At 54.2% G+C, this 20,357-nt stretch overlaps 3 protein-coding genes across 5 annotated transcripts in view; 2 read left to right on the top strand and 1 right to left on the bottom strand.

Annotated features, from left to right (window-relative positions):
• Positions 1-4,724, top strand: part of LOC122369582 (A-kinase anchor protein 9-like) — a gene marked incomplete at its 5' end in the record, with an annotated part of 67,445 nt that extends 62,721 nt beyond the window's left edge. The window contains 8 exons of the mRNA XM_043344426.1: positions 69-266; positions 528-678; positions 979-1,217; positions 1,482-1,718; positions 2,196-2,351; positions 2,749-3,262; positions 3,623-3,809; positions 4,208-4,724. Coding sequence (XP_043200361.1) covers positions 69-266; positions 528-678; positions 979-1,217; positions 1,482-1,718; positions 2,196-2,351; positions 2,749-3,262; positions 3,623-3,809; positions 4,208-4,334 — 1,809 coding nt within the window. The remainder of the gene's footprint in view (positions 1-68; positions 267-527; positions 679-978; positions 1,218-1,481; positions 1,719-2,195; positions 2,352-2,748; positions 3,263-3,622; positions 3,810-4,207) is intronic.
• A 69-nt stretch (positions 4,725-4,793) lies between these two features.
• LOC122369586 (ATP-dependent RNA helicase DDX42-like) overlaps positions 4,794-20,357 on the bottom strand; it is a 68,374-nt gene continuing 52,810 nt past the window's right edge. For both annotated transcript variants that reach the window (XM_043344435.1, XM_043344434.1), the window contains exons 12-18: positions 9,904-10,044; positions 8,985-9,062; positions 8,077-8,242; positions 7,588-7,721; positions 6,671-6,790; positions 5,883-6,041; positions 4,794-5,486 (exon numbers count right to left, since the gene is read on the bottom strand). In XM_043344435.1, coding sequence (XP_043200370.1) covers positions 5,340-5,486; positions 5,883-6,041; positions 6,671-6,790; positions 7,588-7,721; positions 8,077-8,242; positions 8,985-9,062; positions 9,904-10,044 — 945 coding nt within the window. In that variant the 3' untranslated portion in view covers positions 4,794-5,339. The remainder of the gene's footprint in view (positions 5,487-5,882; positions 6,042-6,670; positions 6,791-7,587; positions 7,722-8,076; positions 8,243-8,984; positions 9,063-9,903; positions 10,045-20,357) is intronic.
• On the top strand, positions 11,806-16,063 carry LOC122369585 (mucin-2-like). 2 transcript variants are annotated; one of them, XM_043344433.1, is made up of 3 exons: positions 11,806-12,124; positions 13,045-14,338; positions 14,807-16,063. In XM_043344433.1, exons 1-3 carry the CDS (start codon positions 12,061-12,063, stop codon positions 15,486-15,488), a joined length of 2,040 nt encoding a protein of 679 aa, XP_043200368.1. In that variant the 5' UTR covers positions 11,806-12,060; the 3' UTR covers positions 15,489-16,063. The 2 variants fall into 2 exon arrangements, with proteins under 2 accessions (XP_043200368.1, XP_043200367.1); XM_043344432.1 differs by having other exon boundaries at positions 13,045-16,063.

Genomic DNA, 20,357 nt, shown 5'->3' with positions numbered 1-20,357 from the left:
TCAGACTGACTCAGCCCGCCGTACTAGTCGGTCCATCTGACTCCACACTCTGTACACCGTGTGTGCAGTGGCAGCAGCGGTGCGAGTCGCTGCAGCAGCGGTGTCACCAACTGTCCACCGGCTGGCGACACGAACAGCGGCGCCGCCGGCAGCTGGAGATGCGTCTCACCGCCCTGCTGGAGCCACGGGAGATGGAGGAGACGGAGCGGGAGGCGCCGCGCCGCCTCCAGACGCTGCTCGACAGGGTGCACAGAGAGGGCATTGAGGTGGGTGAAATATAGAGACGGCCACGGGCCGTAGCGTGATATCGTAAGAGCTATATAGATAAAGGACAGTTATATGTCAACACAAGATGAAAGTGATTAGCTGGAAAGAAGCCAAAAAAGCCAACATTCAACTGAAATCGAAAAATGCATGCACTACCATTCTGAAAACTATGTAGGAATGCATTTTATATTGTTTGTACTGTTTCTATATAGCAATAATGTGTGACCTTTGAACCTTTCCTTTTCCGTTGTTTGTCGCAGGTGCTGACGCTGTCTGAGCTGCGTTACGTTCGGAGCCACTCTCCCGCTCTGCTAGTCCCGGACAGCCTCGGCGGTGGCGGAGACTCTTCGGCCGGCTCTGAGCAACCGAACGGCGGTCCGGGGCAGACGGAGCACGAGCTTCGGCAGAAAGGTACCGAGGGACCTCTGAGGGAGACCGCCAGCAGGCTTCTTAGGATCAGCAGAGTTTGTAATAGGGGATTCAAATCGCGGCGGCTGCTCCATGTGATGATGATGCGTTTGTCATCATTTGCCTTATCGCGGGAGTGTGCAACTTTGTTCGCCGTTGTCATTGATATCAGCAATTGTGAATTTGTTCTGTGACTGTTGCCCCTTGCTTATGTATCTTTCAATACAGCATATCTTTTAAGTAGCTGCCATCACCTGCCTTCTGCCACACCTCTCACCCATCAACCCCACGCTCTGTCTGCAGTGGAGCTGCTCGAGTGGCGACTGCGGGAGGAGCGTGCCCTGGTGGACACCCTCCAGGGCTGGCTGCAGACCGAGCACCAGTCCAAACTGCGCATCACCAGCGGGCGGCTGCAGATCGAGCCGTGGCCGTCGGCGGCGGCGCTCACAGACCACCAGAATCAGCAGCAGCAGCAGCAGCAGCAGCAGCGAAGGGTGAACGGACGCAGATCGCCAGCGCCACCGCAGCAGCAGGAGAGACAGGTCGGTTGGTGTGGGACGAAGAGCAGCTAGCTTTGCCGGTGTTTGATCGATTGGCTATTGTGTAGTGGAGATACAAAGCGTATGATTTACGCGGTGTCATGCTTGGTGTTAGCGGGTGTTAACAGTGATGCGTTTAGCAACTGATAAGCGTTCGGCATTCCTCATATAAAGTCTCTTCAACGGTAAATTTCGTGTTAGGTGTGCCATTGCGCCACACCGTACGTGTCGCGCGTGGTTCTGACCAGCACGCCATGTTCCCCCCAGCCGCCATCGCCGGCTCCCCTGCCGCCGCCCGTGCTCGTCCCGCCGCCGCCGGCCCCGGACGGCTCCGGTGACGGTCCGGAGCGGCCGGCCGAGCCGCCAGCTGCCGAGCAGCTGGTGCAGCTGCGCCGCCAGCTGTCTGCCGAGCAGCTGCAGCGGCGCCGGCTGCTGGCGGAGCTGGAGACGGAGCGCAGCGCGGCGGCGCAGCAGCGGCTCCAGGCGCACCGGCTGCAAACACAGGTGGGAGGGAGGGAGGGGATGGGATGAAGGGGAGGGGAGGGAAGTCTGCTGGGTGAGGAGGGAAGGGGAGAGAGTCTGCGGAATGAGAGAGGGGGAGGGGCAGCCTGCTAAGTGAAAGGGCAGTTTACCAACGTTTCGAGAGTTGACAAGTGAGGGACTTTGAGAGTGCAGCAGACCAGCTGACGTCAAAGTGTAACGAAACTGCTATTGGATGTGGTCATACAAACTGTTGCAAATTACGGAGAACGCCGGACGGTTGTGCTGTGGCACCTGGAAATTCGTATTTTTAGCTTTGTTTATTTCCACTTACTTTCTGGCTTATCTTATTCCCGGGATGTGTGTTAAATGGATCAGTCTGTCGGCGTGAATACATTTTGTCACTAGAGACGTCTGGAGCATCCACCACCAACCGTGTGGTAACTGGTAATACACCTACGATCCATTTTCACCGTTTTAACTGCCGTCCGTACGCCTCAGCTGACGGCGGCCAACACAGAGCTGGGAACACTTCGTGCACAGCTGGCTGAGAAAACTACCGAGCTGGCCGTCCTCCGGGACCGACTGAAGGGGAAGGCAGCAGCGGCCGGCGGCGGCGGCTCCTCTCAGCCCCCGGTGAGGCGGAAACCGGAGCAGGTGAGACGAGACACGGCGGTGATGTGTTTAAACTGTGTTGGTGTATATTGTCTGTTGGTTTATTGGTCGTACAGAGTCCATCCTGTGTTGTGGTGTGTGGTGTTCATCGACTCCGTCCCCTCCAATCCCATCCCAATTCCCATATCATTGGCAGCCATCAGTGTTGGTGTATTTTGTTGTCTGGCCATTGAACTACCGCAGAATACACGAACAAAGGAAGTTGCGCATTACAGGCAGTATGGTGGCGTGGCCGATGCTGAGTACAAATGCCGTTTGTGATATGCGTTTACTCGATCATCGTGTAGGGAAGTGTTCTGTGGTCGATAGCCTGCGGTGATTTGTTCTGCGATTTGTAACTTGCCCCGGCCCTCTCCGTCCGTCCCTTGTGTCTCTCCAGATGGCCGGTCTCGCCGACATGAACGCCGAGGTAGACCGGCTCCGTTCGCGCGTCTCGGAGCTCGAGCGCGAGCTGGGCCAGCGCGGCGACGCTCCCTCCGCCGACTCCGGCCCGTGGCGCTCCAGACTGGAACAGGAGCGCGCCGCCTGGAGTCAGGAGCGCCAGCGACTACAGCAGCGCATCGCGCGCCTGGACACGGAGCAGGAGCGGCTGCGCCGCGCGCCGGCCGTCGGCGATGGAGACGACGAGCGGCTGCAGTACGCGTACGGCCGGTTCCTGCGCGCCGAGAGCTACCGGCGCGCGCTCTGCTGGCAGAAGCGGTATCTGATGGTGCTGCTGGGTGGATATCAGGAGACGGAGGTGCTGACGCTGAGACGGATGACCGAGCTGACGGGCGGAGCGTTCCGCACGGACGCCCGCCGCTACCTTTCGCCGGCGGCCAAGTTCCGCGCGGCGGTCTGGGTGGTCGTGGCCGTACGGAGGATGAACTTCATGGTCGGGAGATGGAAATCAGGTGCGTTTGGTGCTCAGGATTTGAGGACATGGAGGGATTGGTGGCACAGGAAAAGTCATGAGAGGGACTGATGGGACGGAGGACGTGTGGGATCAACGGAGAATCCGGTTGGACAGGGAGATGGTGGTTGACTAGATACGATATGGGAATGTAGAGGGGAATGCTGGGACAGGATGGTACTGGCGGGCTGATGGAGCAGGGAAGACCGTGGTAATCCGTCTAGTCGGTCTGTGCTAGAACAGGGTGGTACAGAGTACAGGGGTGTATGGGGATCGGTGGAAATTGGGATCCGCGACATACCACCACGCTCGTACCCTCTCCCCACTACACCCTGTGTGACCCTCCCTCTCTCCACGTCAGGTCGCCGGGCGGCCGTAGCGCTGGCAGGCGGCGTCGACCGGCCGATCTCGCCAGCGGCGGCCCGCCCCCACTCGTCTGTGTCGCTGGTGTCAGCCTCGTCGTGCGACGCGCACGCTGAGCTCGACCGGCTGGGACGCATTGTCAGAGAGTGTCCCCGATCGGTGCCCGATGTCCAGTTCGACGTCAGGTGAGTCGGGTTCCATTGTCAGAGAGTGTCCCCGATCGGTGCCCGATGTCCAGTTCGACGTCAGGTGAGTCGGGTGACATTGTCAGAGAGTGTCCCCGATCGGTGCCCGATGTCCAGTTCGACGTCAGGTGAGATGCTAATGAAGGGTACGATCATGTTCAATGTTTATCATTGGGGTTGATATTATTTGATTGACCTTGACATAGGGATGACAACTTATGCGGCGCGCATGTAGCGTCAAATGAAGCGAATACTGATCCACGCCACGGCCGACAGCGATACTCCTCACAGCACAGACTCTTGACTTTACCCCCGCTCCGGTTATCGCTCCAGGTAATCACTGGAGCGATGTTTCATCACTGCCACTGACGTTTGCCCCTTGCCCCTTGCCTTCCCAGATCGGTGGTCTCCGGCAGTGACGTCTGCTCAGAGGACCTGCAGCCGTACCTGGAGCGGTTCGATGCGCTGCTCGACCGTCAGGGCCTGCCGCCGCAGCCGGGACGGCGGCCGGACAGCGGGCGGTAACATCCCACCGTCAGAGGCCCAGTCAGAGGCCCAGTCAGACAGGACTGCGGCCGTCCGTCCACACTGTTACGGCAGCTAACTAAGACAGCTTCTCTACGCGTAACCCCTGCCAGTCTCTACCTGTCCTATTCTAGTCCGGTGTTGTCAGTACCGCCTTGTACCAGCGGGAAATTCCGTGTGTGTATGTCTGTCTGCCTTTGTGGCGTGCCTGCCTGCCGGGACGGTGACGGGGCTAGTGATCTTACACGGGTGTCTGGCGCTGCGAACGCCCCCTGCAGGGAGAATCGGACGCCTTCGGGCCGTACAGTGCCAAGCACGTCGGTTCTGCTGTGAATGCTGCACGAAATTATTTATTTTACCGGTGGCAAATATAAATGGTTTGTGATTTTATTCCGAGTTTGAAGGACTGGAGATCTTGTCGCCGCTCGAACCGAACATTTTCCCACCAAACAAGTCAGCTGGGATGGAAGTGCGATGTGTATTGGCTCCCGCACTAGGCGTTCCAGTTACAGGGAGCGGGTCTCGCTCGTGTAGAAGTTATCCACGAGACAACCTCTGAAGCAACAGCACGCAGAGCCTCGATGAACGTTGATTAACCCACACGACTATACAAATAGTCTGCACAACACGACAGGCAACTTGTCCAGCACGCAGAGCGTGGGACCGTATTCAGTCCTCTATCGGGCATTAATTGCGGACCAAGCCTTAAACAGGCCGTTAACTGTAGCTTAGGGATGAAGCCAGCCGGGGGCGGTTTCTTCTCACCGGGTTCGACCCAGGAGTCGCTTCGACCCTCTGAGAGCACGCTCTTTTCCGTCAGGCTCGCTAGCAGCGCGGGAGTGCGACTATCTCCCACGCTTACCGACGTTTCTAGGCACCGCTTCCCTTCTCCATCCAGCCACACAGTCCCACCCGTCCGATGTGCAAATCCGTCCCTCCTGGACTATCAGTCGTTCCCGCCCGTCTCCACACGGGACCTGTCCGTCTCTGCAGCGTCGGCGCCCCTCACTCCCAGCGGCTCTTTTTCCGTCGTTTGGGCTGCTCCCCGTCGATCGACGACTGGTCGGTGGACGCCGACGCACCGCCGGTGCCCGTCGACACGAAGCCGGGGTAGTTGGTCTTTTGCCAGGAGGTGTCCTTCGCGGCCGTGAACTGCGGGGAAAGGAGGACACGTCAGAAAGAGGGAAAAACTATTGGAGTTAGGAAAGGAGCATGACAATGGCTCGGCACATTTGCCCCCTCATCATACATTCATAGTCATAGGGTCTGTTCCAGTCGCACTTTTTAACACCTCTAAACTCCTCCAAGATTGCTTCCATGTTCCAGTGGCAGCTCCAGCCTCTACAAAGCCAAGGAGGGCCCTGCTCCAACCTCCTCTATCTTGCTCTTGGAGGAGTTTAGAGGTGTTAGGAAGTGCGACTGGTACAGACCCATATGTAGTGAACCCAACTGTGGACCCATATCACAATCAAACGGGTATACGGCATATCACAGTCAAAAGCAAGTCTAACGTGCCAGCCGACTATCCCTCTCCCCTCTCTGACTCACCGTTGACATGTACTGTGCCTTGAAGGCCTGTTTCATGGCCGAGAGCCGCTCGCTGGCCGGACCGCGGCCGCTGGGTGCGTTACTGTCCGGTGGTCCGGCCTGGTGCACTTGTTCGGCCGCCGGGGCGCCATACGTACCGCCCACAGGCGCCGCGGCCGGCTGAGGGGAACGGGGGACAGGTTAGTTACCGAGCAGAGGCGCCGGCTGAGGGGGCACGGGGCAGATTAGATCACCGTGTAAAACGGGGCCAACTGTCAGGCCAGTGCAGCGTATCATATAAACCAGATCGGTCGGACGGGACAGACCACGACTACCATATTACCGTATGTATATTGCCATTGCATAATCATACACACTGCAGCAGTCAGACCTCTATCATATTATACACCTGCAAACGGTCAGACCACTAACCGTTCCCTAATTCACTCACATGGGCAACAGTCACGGCGCATAGTGCATACCACATAACCAAAACACAAGCGCAGTTGGTTATCTGTTGATTAGGCACTGAACATTCCGTGGATAGTTGTACCCTGAACGGTCACGCTGTTCCCAGCGACAAGGGAGGTAAAAAACGCAGCACGGTTACGTACATTCAGTCTGAGAATTATGAGAACTGTTTGCTTGACTAACACAAATGAGTAATGAACTACAAAAAGTCCCACCAGCGGACTTGGCCTTATGACTGCCCGTTAGATAGAGCTCAGTTATTCATACCCTAGTGTCCCCTTTCCCCCAGCTTACCTATGGTGGGTCCCCTTCCTCCCCCTCCCTTTTCCCCATCTTACCTCTGTGGGTTCTGAGGGCGCTGCCAGGCCGGGCCGCTCGCGGTAGCCCAGGCCGCGACCTCCCACGTTCAAGTTCTTGCCTTCGCCTGACTTGAAGCGTGACTTGCGGAACCAGGCGTTCTGAAAATAGCCACAGGATGTTGCCAGGCGCTCAATGGGGAGTTGGGAGAAATAAAGGGGTGGGTGTTACGAGTGTGCATAACTGCATAACACCAGGGGGAGATGGCAGAGAATGTAAACATCCATGTTCCTGTGCCATGATAGATAAAAAGAGAATCAGGGACAGGCATTCGGCGGAAGCTCGGCTTAATTCAGTGAACCAATTTATTTAATTCATCGTTTACTTCATTTTGACTTAAAAAATGAAATAAATTTAGATATCTTAGGTAATTTTAGCTAGTTTAGTTTCTTCATAACTAGACCGTACCGGAATTTGTACCTTTGAATGGCACTTATAAAAACGACACGTCAGATAGATAGTCGGCTCCATTTTACGCTGAACTTCACTGAATCAACAGCTCTCGTCACCTCGGCTGGTAGCCAGATAGGACAAGTCGGCAAACAGATAAGCCGGTCTGCTATCTCGCTGTCGAGCGGGAGTCTCTCGAGAAGTCTCCAGAAATCTACAGGCACCGCGCCTCACGGTGGCTACCGCCTCTTCTCTCCGTACGCCAAGTTTCAATCATTTTCCTGCCCCCCCCCCCCTCCCGCCATACTCGTATATGCATCACACAGGTAAATTAGGTTTAGAATGACCCTATGCTCCACTGTCCCCGCCACTATACGGCACACAAAGTGGTGCGCTGTCAGTGTCTCTATCCCCCGCGATATGCTCAGCCCACAGTAGAAACTGCCGTCCCCAGTGAGAGCTGATCATATTCCGCCACCAGCGGCTCTGCCGTTCCCCATCCGCGCACCTGCATTGCCAGCTCCATCAGTTGCTCAGGCACGTCCTGGCCAGCGCCCTCCAGGTTTCGCACCAGGTGGCCGGCAAAGTCCTTGTCCTTGGTCGTGATGAGAGTGTAGGCCGATCCCTTCTGGCCGGCTCGACCTGTGGGGTAGACGGGAGGGTGCAGGGGTCAGTCGATCAGATTACAAGTGACGTAAGTAACTGTTATCAATGGTAACACTCAATGATAATATAGGTGGATCACTATTAGTGTCAGGTACTGACGTAGGCGCCCCACTATAAAAAAACTACTGCGAGTGAGTAAATTGCTCGTGCTTACGTATCAAAGAATTACGTAGGGATCTTAGTGAATACTAAACCCTTCAACAATATTGATAAAAAAAACAACATAGTGCTCTAAAGTCAACTAAGAAACCCTATTGGCGTATAAAAAGAGCGGGTATATCAATCTCGCCCACGCCATCCCCTTTATCCCTCAACCACCCGTCGTAGTTACCTGTTCGGCCGATACGGTGCGTGTGCGTGTCAATATCCCGCGCCACGTCATAGTTTACGACTGTACGAATATGCGGGATGTCGAGACCTCGGGCCGCCACGTCTGTGGCAACCAGGATCGGCACCGACTTCTGCTTGAACGCTGTGATGATTCGATTCCGCTCCGACTGGGCACACAGGGCAGAGAAAGTCAGCTCGGGTCAGATCAGGTCAGATCGGGTTAGCTGTCAGAGTGGTCAGATGGCAGACTAGGTCCCAGAACGGCTGTCTATTATAAGCACACAACAAAGTGGCTACTGACGGCATTAAACGAGATAATCAGACAAGTGAATACAATACGACTAACGAAGTGAGCGCATTAAAAACTCTCCGCCGGTTCGATATTTTTTTATATAAATTTAGTCCGAACCTTTTGATAGGAAGGATTCACAAGGACAGAGCCACCACTAAGCGAAGCTTATTGCGGTGACCCTGCCCTCTACCCTCCGATCGCGCAATTCCAGTTCTATGGCAGAATTTAGAGCCCGAAGTTTAACGTGCGCACATAGCCGCGCACGGCCGGTCCCCTCACTGACTTCGCCTGGCTACGGCCTGCCACCAACCGCAACCATACCTGTCAGGAGGCCCATAAATGTTAAGCGCCCGTCGCGCTTCGAACCCGGACTGTTATAACCGGGAACGCGTGCTCTCACCACGCGGAGTCCAACGCTCTACCAACTGAGCTACGGGACCAAAATGATGACCACGCAATGATGCGTCACCATGAGGTTTGTGCTATTTTCTGGCGTTTTCTTACAAAATGCAGCAATCACTATCGAACAGGATTTACACTTGATGGTGACTAGCGCTAGCTTAGCATCTCTCATTGTGCCATAGCATGTCTCATGACTGCAACACATCATCGCTTACCTGATCAATGTCTCCATGAATCAGCTCCAGTTTGAAGTCCTGCTTCCTCAGGTTATTGGCCAGCTCTTCACTGTTCGCCTATCGACACATTCATCGACACAAACGCATTATCGTTTCGTGCATGCATGACAGGGGGGAATGGGGCGGGACAGCCAGAACTCGGCTCATATGCAACAAATCGGCCAGCGTATCAAATAATTATAAGACAGAAAAAGACATCCAGTTTGACAACAGTCAGGACTTTGCCAAGACGCAACATCCGGTTTATAATCCGCTGACTATTGCAGTGCAATAGACCCGGATCGAGACGGCCGTTGGTACCCTACTCATAGCTCATGATAGCCGGCATAAATCCATACTGTTTGCTGTCAATGATAGCAGGTGAAACACCTACGTCATAGCCGAGCAAACAGAGGTATGACAGAGTCGCTGAGGATATCACAACGACCCCGGCGATAGCCGGTGGAAGGCCGTCCCGGTCTGCATCAAAGTCCAACCAGCTCCGCATCATGACTCGGTTTTTGGGATGTGGCTTTGCACTCGATTTATTGCGTCTATGATGAGACTTAGCGAGAAATGAGCGAACAAAGCAAGAAGAAATATAGAGCATAAAGTCTTGAATTGGCAACTGATAAACTCATCAAAAATGAGCTGGTATTTCAGAATACTAATAATAACAAACACGGACTAAGAGACTGGAAGAGTAGTTACAATCATGACGCTCTTGGGCATAGGGCCAAATAATTGAGAGGCAAAAAACACACGAGACTGACAGGTGTACGTTTGTGATCTAACCGCAGATTTGTGATCTAACAGGTGTACGTTTGTGATCTAACCGCAGATTTGACGATGACTGTCGCTAAAAACTGACGTCACGGTAGGAGTTACATCAGTTACCTGGCGTCACAGGATCACTGACCTTCCTGGTGACGAAGATGAGCACGCTGCCCTCGGATGTAAAGGCCACCAGGCGGGACATGAGCCAGGCCCACTTGGGCGCGCCGGCGCCAATCACAACCACGTGCTGCGTCACGTCCTCATTGGCTTCACCCAGGTCACCCTGAGGGCAGGGGTCAGAGGTCAGTTACCCAGGTCACCCTGAGGGCAGGGGTCAGAGGTCAGTTACCAAGGTCAAGCTGCGGGTAGAGGTCAGAGGTCAGTTACCAGGGTCACTCTGCTAGCGGGGTCAGAGGTCAGTTACCAAGGTCACCCTGAGGGCAGGGGTCAGAGGTCAGTTACCAAGGTCAAGCTGCGGGTAGAGGTCAGAAGTTAGCTACAACGTCAATCTGCGGATAGGGGTCAGAGGTCAAAGGTCAGTTACCAAGGTCATCCTGAGGGCAGAAGTCAGAGGTCACTTATCAATGTCACCCTGCAGCTAGAGGTCAACTGCCAAGATCATCGTGCGGTCAGTGATCTTGGCATCAGGGTAACCTTCATCACGTAGGGTCACCCCGTAGACCCAGTATGTCAGATGTCATGGGCGACTCTGGTCAGAAGAGATGTGAGAGCTCACCCTGAGGGCAGGGCTCAGGGCTAGATGGCAGTCGTATTGGTCAGCCGTGCGTGCGAGCGTGTGTATCGTATTACAAACACGAGGCTCGAAGACCTGAGAGGGTTCTCGAATCGAGTGGGTTTATCAACACGACGCATCGCTGGCGGTGAAACTGCATGTGTGGCAATGTGATCGTGATTAGGAGTCCCAATGTTACGCGATTCAACGCCACTTATCTAAAAAGTGAACTCGCGGAAATATTACTCTTTTATAAAGGCTACGCCATCAACAATGACGTAGTATCACACCGTGTGACCACGATAGTTGATGACGTCATTGGTTCGGGAGTGACGCAGGTGACATATAAGCTCGTAGTCCATGTTCGTCAACTAAGTGGGCGGCACATCGAATGAGCTGGCGCGTGCACGTCACTTCGAATGTGTGACGTGTCAGCGTCAGTGTCATAATTTACATCACGGAACAATGATGGAAGAATGTGGAACTCAATCATCAGCTGGATTCACTAGATGTCCGAGTCGGCACCTCTTGCTGCGAACAATAACTGCTAAGCTCACTGACAGATTATGGCACTTCGATCAGCAGCAGTTATCGAACCACGAACTGAAGTGGGGCAGCTATGCCCGTCGACAGGGTTGTACCTCGATCGTCCTAATCGGTTTGCCCCACCGGGTGCAGTGCAGTTTACATGAAGCTTTATCATTATCAGAAGCGTAAGATGTTCACTTAATTGGCATGAATTAAAGTTTTTAAATCAAATTAGGGACACGTAGCGTTGACAATTGACATAATAATGATCTAATTTCAGTGCACACTTACGAGTACGGTGTCTTTTTGGCCATTTAGTGCTTGCCATTTATTTGGTACACTTGCCATTTAGTGCGACTAAGTGTACTTTTCTGCACACAAACTGCATGCACAATTACTGCTCCTAGTTACTTTACACTTCATGTTAAGCTGTAGTAAGGGGTCGCCCAAACGATAGCGGTAGACATTTGGGATGACAGTGACCGGCGGGGGACACTCCGGAGGACACTGATGTGGCAGTAACCGCCCGGGGAACACTCAGGTGACAGTAACCGCCCGGGAAACACTCAGGTGACAGTAACCGCCCCCGGAGAACACTCAGGTGACAGTGACCGCAGGAGGGACACCCATATGAAGTACCCGCCGGGAGACACTTATGTGATAGTAGCCGCCAGCGGGACACCTATGCGCCAGCGACCGCCGGGAGACACTTATGTGGCAGTGACCGTCGGGAGACACTTATGTGGCAGTGACCGTCGGGAGACACTTAGTTATGTGGCAGTGCCCGTCTCGGGGGCGACCCAGGTAACAGTAGCGTCAGCGTCAGTACGGCCCCGGTAAGGGCCGAGCCTGGGAGCTGATAGTGAGGTCGGCCGAGCCTCTGACTGAAGTTAGATAGTGCCGGCCGGCCTGATAGTCGACTGCGGACGGCTGCCGCAGTGTCGAGCCGTCCGCGCCGCCGACCGCCAGCTCCGCCCCGCCCCGCAACAGGTCATCAGAGGTCGTCCGAGGTCACAAGAGGTCACACAGGTGGCCGCCATGGCGGTGTCCAGTCGCCGCTACCTCCGTGTAGCCCTCATCTGTCTGGTGTACGCCCAAACAGGCGAGTTGGTGGGGGATAATAGGGGCTGTGGGCAGGGCGGGCTTACGTGATCTAGCGCCTAGTGGTCCAACATGTCAGGGCTGTGTGCATTTTGTGGTATCTCAATTCGTTCTCTCTGTAATAGCATTCAAATTGGCCATCATGAAATGTCATTCATAAACTAAACCTGCTATACCAGTCTCCAACCTCCGGCCACGGGCTCACACAACAGCGCTAACTCGGCGCGTGCAGAGTCGCCAAGCCTGCCACCTGCCTGCGCCCACTACCCTCAGACTTACCGTGTAATAAGACCTGAATGTGCGGCCATCCCTCTGAAAGCACAGCCTCGGCGACCCTTCATAGTGACGTGTAACATAGTCGTGCTTACGTATGTACACCGTCAGCTGATACTGATGCATTAGGAAGTTGTTTAGGTCTATTCGTATGTCCGTATATGTCTGTCACTCCCTCCCAGCCGGCCAGTCCTCCCTCCCAACCTTCCCTCCATACAAACGTGTCCCTCCCTCCATACTGGTCCATCCCTTCCACTATACTGGACCATCCCTCCCTCCCATCCGCTCCGCCTTCCCTCCATACAAACGTGTCCCTCCCTCCATACTGGTCCATCCCTTCCACTATACTGGACCATCCCTCCCTCCCAGCCGGCCAGTGCTCCCTCCCATCCGGCCAGCCTTCCCTCCCTACAAGCACGTCCCTCCCTTCATACTGTCCGTCCTTCCCTCCATACAGGCCCGTCCCTCCCTCCCAGCCGGCCCGTCCCTCCCTCCCAGCCGGCCCATCACGCCATTCCAGCCAGCCATTCCCATCCTCCAAGCTGGCCCATCCCGCCCTCACAGCCGGCCGTTCGTTCCTTTGGAGCCATTCCGTGCGTTCCCCCGGAGTCCGTCCATCTCTGACGGCGTCCATTCCGACTGTCACAGGTGCCGCCGTGCCACGACCGGCTCAGGCGGAGCGGCCAACGCTGACTCCGAGCACGCTGTTCGAAGACATCAACCGACAGGTCCAGGTGCTGTCCTCCTCGTTGGAGCAGCTGGACACAGCGGTGCAAGAGGCCAGCACCATCGTGCTACCATCGTCAACCAGCGCTGCAACCACTGCTTCGACCTCTCAGACAGCTTCCACGCCCATGCCAACCACTTCGTCACCCACTCCTGAACCACCCAACCCGTCTTCCACGAACCCTCCCACTACTGAACCACCCAACCCGTCTTCCACGAACCCTCCCACTACTGAACCACCCAACCCGTCTTCCACGAACCCTCCCACTACTGAACCACCCAACCCATCTTCCACAAACCCTCCCACTACTGAACCACCCAACCCGTCTTCCACGAACCCTCCCACTACTGAACCACCCAACCCGTCTTCCACGAACCCTCCCACTACTGAACCACCCAACCCGTCTTCCACGAACCCTCCCACTACTGAACCACCCAACCCGTCTTCCACGAACCCTCCCACTACTGAACCACCCAACCCGTCTTCCACGAACCCTCCCACTACTGAACCACCCAACCCGTCTTCCACGAACCCTCCCACTACTGAACCACCCAACCCGTCTTCCACGAACCCTCCCACTACTGAACCACCCAACCCGTCTTCCACGAACCCTCCCACTACTGAACCACCCAACCCGTCTTCCACGAACCCTCCCACTACTGAACCACCCAACCCGTCTTCCACGAACCCTCCCACTACTGAACCACCCAACCCGTCTTCCACGAACCCTCCCACTACCGAACCACCCAACCCGTCTTCCACGAACCCTCCCACTACTGAACCACCCAACCCGTCTTCCACGAACCCTCCCACTACTGAACCACCCAACCCGTCTTCCACGAACCCTCCCACTACTGAACCACCCAACCCGTCTTCCACGAACCCTCCCACTACTGAACCACCCAACCCGTCTTCCACGAACCCTCCCACTACTGAACCACCCAACCCGTCTTCCACGAACCCTCCCACTACTGAACCACCCAAACCGTCTTCCACGAACCCTCCCACTACTGAAACACCCAACCCGTCTTCCACGAACCCTCCCACTACTGAACCACCCAACCCGTCTTCCACGAACCCTCCCACTACTGAACCACCCAACCCGTCTTCCACGAACCCTCCCACTACTGAACCACCCAACCCGTCTTCCACGAACCCTCCCACTACTGAACCACCCAACCCGTCTTCCACGAACCCTCCCACTACTGAACCACCCAGCCCGTCTTCCACGAACCCTCCCACTACTGAACCACCCAACCCGTCTTCCACGAACCCTCCCACTACTGAACCACCTAACCCGTCTTCCACGAACCCTCCCACTACTGAACCACCCAACCCGTCTTCCACGAACCCTCCCACTACTGAACCACCCAACCCGTCTTCCACGAACCCTCCCACTACTGAACCACCCAACCCGTCTTCCACGAACCCTCCCACTACTGAACCACCCAACCCGTCTTCCACGAACCCTCCCACTACTGAACCACCCAACCCGTCTTCCACGATCCCTCCCACTACTGAACCACCCAACCCGTCTTCCACGAACCCTCCCACTACTGAACCACCCAACCCGTCTTCCACGAACCCTCCCACTACTGAACCACCCAACCCGTCTTCCACGAACCCTCCCACTACTGAACCACAGTCAGCTGCCATGCAAGCTGCGCGAGTATCTCATATGCAAAATTTGCTGTATCGGGTAGCGGAGTCCGACAACGACTGTCCGACACCAAACGAGGTGAATGAGATACTGAACAATGCCAGCCAGGCCCTGGCAAAGGTTGCCCATGAAGAGTTTACAGAGGAAACGCGGGATGCGCTCGTTGACAGCACAACCAAAGTCAACAATACAGTCGACTGTGTCAAAAACAATCAGACTCAGTTTACGGATGACCAGAAGAATTCGGTACAGGTGTCTATTAAGAACGCTGAGAAGTCCGTCGACAAGGCCGACGACATTATCGACAACATCGTCAACCCGACGCCGACGCCGCTGCCCTCGCTGGCTCTCAGCTCTCCGTTTGTGATCGCTCTCATCACCCTCAGCTGTTTACTGGCCGTGGGCACACTGGTGGGAGTAGCACTGACGGTGCACCGTTCCGTGCGCACCCCGCCGCGTCGCCGGCGGCCCCGGCCGACCGTCACGGGCCGGGTGAACGCCGGCTACCGGCCGGCCGACACGGACACCACCGAGCTGGTGGAACGACCGGTCGGCCGGCGGCGCGCGCCCGCACCCGCACCCGTCCCCGAGCCTGAGGGCTACGACCGGCTGTACCAGGGAGCCATCCCGCGGGCGCATACAGTCGACCGGCCGGGCAGCGAGCCGCAGCAGACGCCGCGACGGGAGTTCTATAACGCCTACTGATCAGCCCACTGACTGAGGAGCCAGGACTGCCACCATTCAGCCGGTCCCGTCTGAGACCGGGTCAGCAGGTCCGAGAGCAGGTCAGCAGCAGGTCACCAGAGACTCGGTGATGTCCAGTGAAATGAAGTGACCGAACAGTGGCCCAGAGACGACCGTGCGGTGACCGTTCGGTAATGTGAGATGCTCGGGCTGCTAATGAGCAGTCGGCTAGCCGTGACCACGCAGTGACCAGAAGGAATCCAGCCATGGTGCGCAGTGACCCACCTTCAGCCGCTCGGTGATCGCAGTGACCGATCGGTGAATGGTGACCTCAGGTCAAAGAATGAAGCCGACCGCAGCAAAATATCCACTGACGGATGCAAGCCTCGCGATATTTCCATGATTTATTTTTAGGTAACTACCACGCTTCATGTTATTGTGCTGGGTACCATTGTGGGCTCGCACTGAACGTGCAAACACCGATGATAAGGAAGCGCTAGAGCAAGCAGTAAGCTTTATTGTACATACATGTAATGGTTGTAAAAGCTCGTGAATTGTAACAATGCTGTTATACGCAATAAATGATAATATGATAAGCATTGCACTTTTCTAGCTCTAAATGTTTTCACAAAACATGAAGAGGTGGGATAATGAAATGGACAAGGAGGGACACCAGTCATAGACTTAATGCGATGCCACACTTGTGATTATAAACACATGAAAACCAGGCGGAACTGAGCTAAGAATCAGTAGCAGAGGACTGGAAAGGTGACCCAGAATGAAACAGGAAGGGGAGTAGCGGACAAAACGAGTCCGGGGCAAGGATATACTCGTAACAGGGGACTGACGGTGACACGGACGGTGGCGGGGACTGTATATACGGGGACAGGGTGGTAGTAGGAAACTGTACGGAGACGGGTGATGTGATGGGGGACTGTGACGGGGACGGGGACGGGGACGGGGACGGGGTGAGGGGAATGGGGTGAGTAGACGCCCGTGTGACAGTGATCGCCGGGATCAATCTGGTGAGAATGATCGCCGGGGACACTCAGGTGACAGAATGTCGGAGAACACTCCGGTGACAGTGACTGCCGGGGGACACTCAGGTGACATTGAATGCCCGGGGGACACTCTGGTGAGAGTGATCGCCGGGACACCCAGGTAACAGTGACTGTCGAGGGACACTCAGGTGACAGTGAATGCCCGGGGGACTCTCAGGTGACAGTGACTGTCGAGGGACACTCATGTGACAGAATGTACTCAGGTGACAGATTGTCAGGGTGTCGAGGGGACACTCAGCTGACAGAAAGTCTCGGGGGACACTCAGGTGACATACTGTCGGGGTGTCGACACTCAGGTTATCAGTGGGAGGACAAATATACGACAGTGACCCTTGGATGGACATTGGACACAAATGGGGACAATGGCGCCAGTGTCGGAATGGAGCATAAGAGAGCTGATAGAATCATCAATGGTCAGCCGCACCTCTTGCTGACAAAGTGAGATAGAGCCGGCTGGTTTGATAGTCGACTGCGGCACATCACATGGGATGAGTTGCAGTGTCGCGCCTCTCGCATCGCCGACCGCCAGCCACGCCCCACAACGCGCCGCAATAGCTCATCAGAGGTCGTCCGAGGTCACAAGAGGCCACACAGGTCGCCGCCATGGCGGTGTCCGGTCGCCGCTGCCTCTGGCTGCCGCTCATCTGTCTGGCTCACGCACTAACAGGCGAGTTGGTGGGGGACTGAAAGGGGCTGTACCTATGAACTGTGCAGGGCGAGCTTGCGCCTATATGTAGTGTGGTCTTGCGCCTAGTTTTTTTTTTCAAAAGTGGTTTGGCTCCAATTACGTGTTTCGACTTACCACGCGTTTTAGAAAGCGAAAAAGCCAAAAACTGAACTTCAGAAAATCGAACGTCGACTAATTTTAGCATGCAAGTTATTCTCAATTAATTCCATGCGTGCGTTTTGGAACTTAGCATTAGAAGAGTGGCGATGTTATGCTGTTGAGTGTTGAACTTCCATTGTATTGTAAATATGCATAATTACCATGGAAGAGTGGTTATGACTCTTGCTCGATTATGACCTTGGTGACACTGGAAGGCGAAGTTGTCGTAAAATTCGTTGACACCCGTCACCGTGCCGTGGTAAAAAAAACATTGGGTGACAGCTGCATAGAGTGACATAATCATAGACTGCTCTTATTGACCGACAATTTCCATGTAGATACCTATATACGGCCTTGGTAGATACCGAGCATAAAAAATGCGATTGGAATTCGGAATTTCTTTGCCAGACGGAGAACCTGCCAAAACTCACGTTTGACGTGATATCTTCGATAATGAACTTGGAGCAAAACCACTTTTGAAAAACAACCTATCATGGTCCAACACAAGGTCCAACATGTCAGGGCTGTATGCAAATGCATCATATGGTAGATGTACACCTTTTTGCGTTGTTCGATGGCCAATCGCAATAACCACTTCGGCATCAGTTTGAACAAGCGTCATTCAGCATAACCCATCGGCGATGTGCATCACTATTTGACGGTCGGCAAAACAGGCTGGACTCCATTTAACCATTTTGCATAACTCTTTGTCATTGAGCACAATGTTCGTCATAGGCAAAACCATAGCAAAACACTTTATCAGATTGCGATAATGCTTCGACATTTCACAAAATGGTTACTCGATGTGCAAAATTCATCGGTACTATGCGTAAACAATGACTGTTGATTTAAAACTTTCGCCAGTGATCAAAATGTCAATGATGTAGTGCTTATCTAGCCATACTGAAGGTTAAACTTTATTCACACATTCATGGATGAGGCTTGCGACATGTTCCAGCGCAATTTGAATTAGGCCAATTAACCAATTTAACATTGGATTCCGAAAAAGGCAGTATACGATAGCTACGAGGAGACTGCCAGCGCAATACCGATCGTAGGCATGTAGACTATTGACCGTCGGACTCGCCTCGATACAAACCACGAAGCCAGCCGTCATTATCGCGTCACTGCCCGAGCGATCTCAAGGGACAACGCTTCGGGCGGCCGCGCCGGTCGGACTCGTGAGAGAATGGCTGACAGATAGCGAGCCGGGTCCGGCCGGCCGAACACCTTGGTGTTTGAGGCGGGGTTGACTTATCAAACGCTCTGTAGCCTGTTCATTGATCAATCACCCGATACATGTCAGCTACGTCCATGTAGGTATAACCCTCTGCAAACTGCGTGGTAGGTATTCTTTTTTCGACAAAACCGATAGGTAATAACGCGGATACTATGCTATCGGTCACTCGGAAATCGTAACAGCAAGACGCGCGAGACTGCGCACCTTAGATTGGCATTACCATCGTATTTATTTTCCATCCAGTTTGGCAACAAAACCCAAAAGTTTATAATTGCCCCCAAAACAAACTTTTGCATTTTGTTGCAACGCAAGGCATATACCTACTTTGTTTAGTGATAGACCCAATCGAAGGAGTGGAGCATGGCACTTCTATTTGCAGTGAGTTCCGACCGACTGATAACATAGTATTTGAGTTATTGCCGTTTTTGTCGAAAAAAAATAATACCTACCACGCAGTCTGCTGAGTATTTCATTTTTGCATTGATAACATGGTGGCAAAGTCACTCCATGTGGCCTGCAATTCACTTGGAAGAATCGCCACCAAAAATTTTAGCTCAATGAAGTGACAAATGCCTGTTTTGTTGGATATGCTAACTTAACAGCCTTGTCATGATCAACCATACCAAGTTTCAGCATCGCAGTTGGTCTAGAACATGGTTAGGTAATAAAAAGTTCGGACCTCTTCAAATTTGACCATTTCAATGACTCCAATAAAATGGAGCCCAGTTCGGTATTTAGTGGTAACATATCTCTCAGTGTTGGTTATGTTAGAAGGCCCACCAATTATCTTTCATTTGTGCATACAAAATTATTACATTATTCGTAAAATATCACTGGAGAATGGAGATCACCCTAAAGCATTTTTTTAGAAGCATGGCAAAGTCACCCAGCATGGCAAAGTCACCCCCGTTTACGGTATGGCGAATAGCGAATGTTATACCAACTGATGATCTGTGGAGTGGGATCAGCATTCCGTTTTGCCCATACGCTGAAGGTTTTGCCGGAATGCCTCTCACTGGCGCCATGTATGTGCTGATCGGACGAATGGGTTTTGCTGATTGGCCATCGAAAAACGCGAAAAGGTGTATTAGTTCTCTCTGTAAAGATATTCAAACACTTGCTCATCCATCGCGTAGCGTCATTCAGTATACCAAAGTATCAAACCACCGGTTACGGGTTCATGAAACAGTGGGGCGCAGAGTCACCAAACCTGCCAAATGTCTGCGCCTCAGGTGCCACTGAACGTCGAAAACCAATGAACTTCTACCGTCGTGTCGCGAGACCTGAGCTTCCCGCCCCCCTGATAAGGCAGCCTCAACTACTAGTCAACCAACACGTACGAATTACGAGATTCTTTATAACTATTCGTACGTTCGGAACTGTCCACCTCTCCCCTTATCCCAGTCGGCCCATTCCATCCTCCAGCACGCCCATTAAATCCTTACAGCCCTCCCTCACAGGCCTCACTCCCAAACAGCCTGTCTTCCGTCCCATCCGGCCCATTCCGTCCTCCCAGCCGGCCATGCGCTCCCTCGGAGACTTTGCGAACGTTTCCTCGGCGGCATTCCCCGGCGTTCCTTCGGAGACCGTCCATCTCTGACGGCGTCCATTCCGACTCTCACAGGTGCCGCCGTGCCACGACCGGCCCGGGCGGAGCGCCAAATGCTGACAGCGAGCACACTATTCGAAGAAATCAACCGGCAGGTCCAAGCGCTGTCCTACTCGCTGGAACAGCTGGACAAAGTGGTGGCTGACGCTACCAC

The sequence above is a fragment of the Amphibalanus amphitrite genome, unplaced genomic scaffold (genome assembly GCF_019059575.1).
Source record: "Amphibalanus amphitrite isolate SeventyFive unplaced genomic scaffold, NRLGWU_Aamphi_draft 001052F_arrow, whole genome shotgun sequence".
Classification (NCBI taxonomy): domain Eukaryota; kingdom Metazoa; phylum Arthropoda; class Thecostraca; order Balanomorpha; family Balanidae; genus Amphibalanus; species Amphibalanus amphitrite.
Note: the sequence above shows the minus strand (reverse complement) of the source record. Positions and strands in the feature narration are given on the sequence as shown.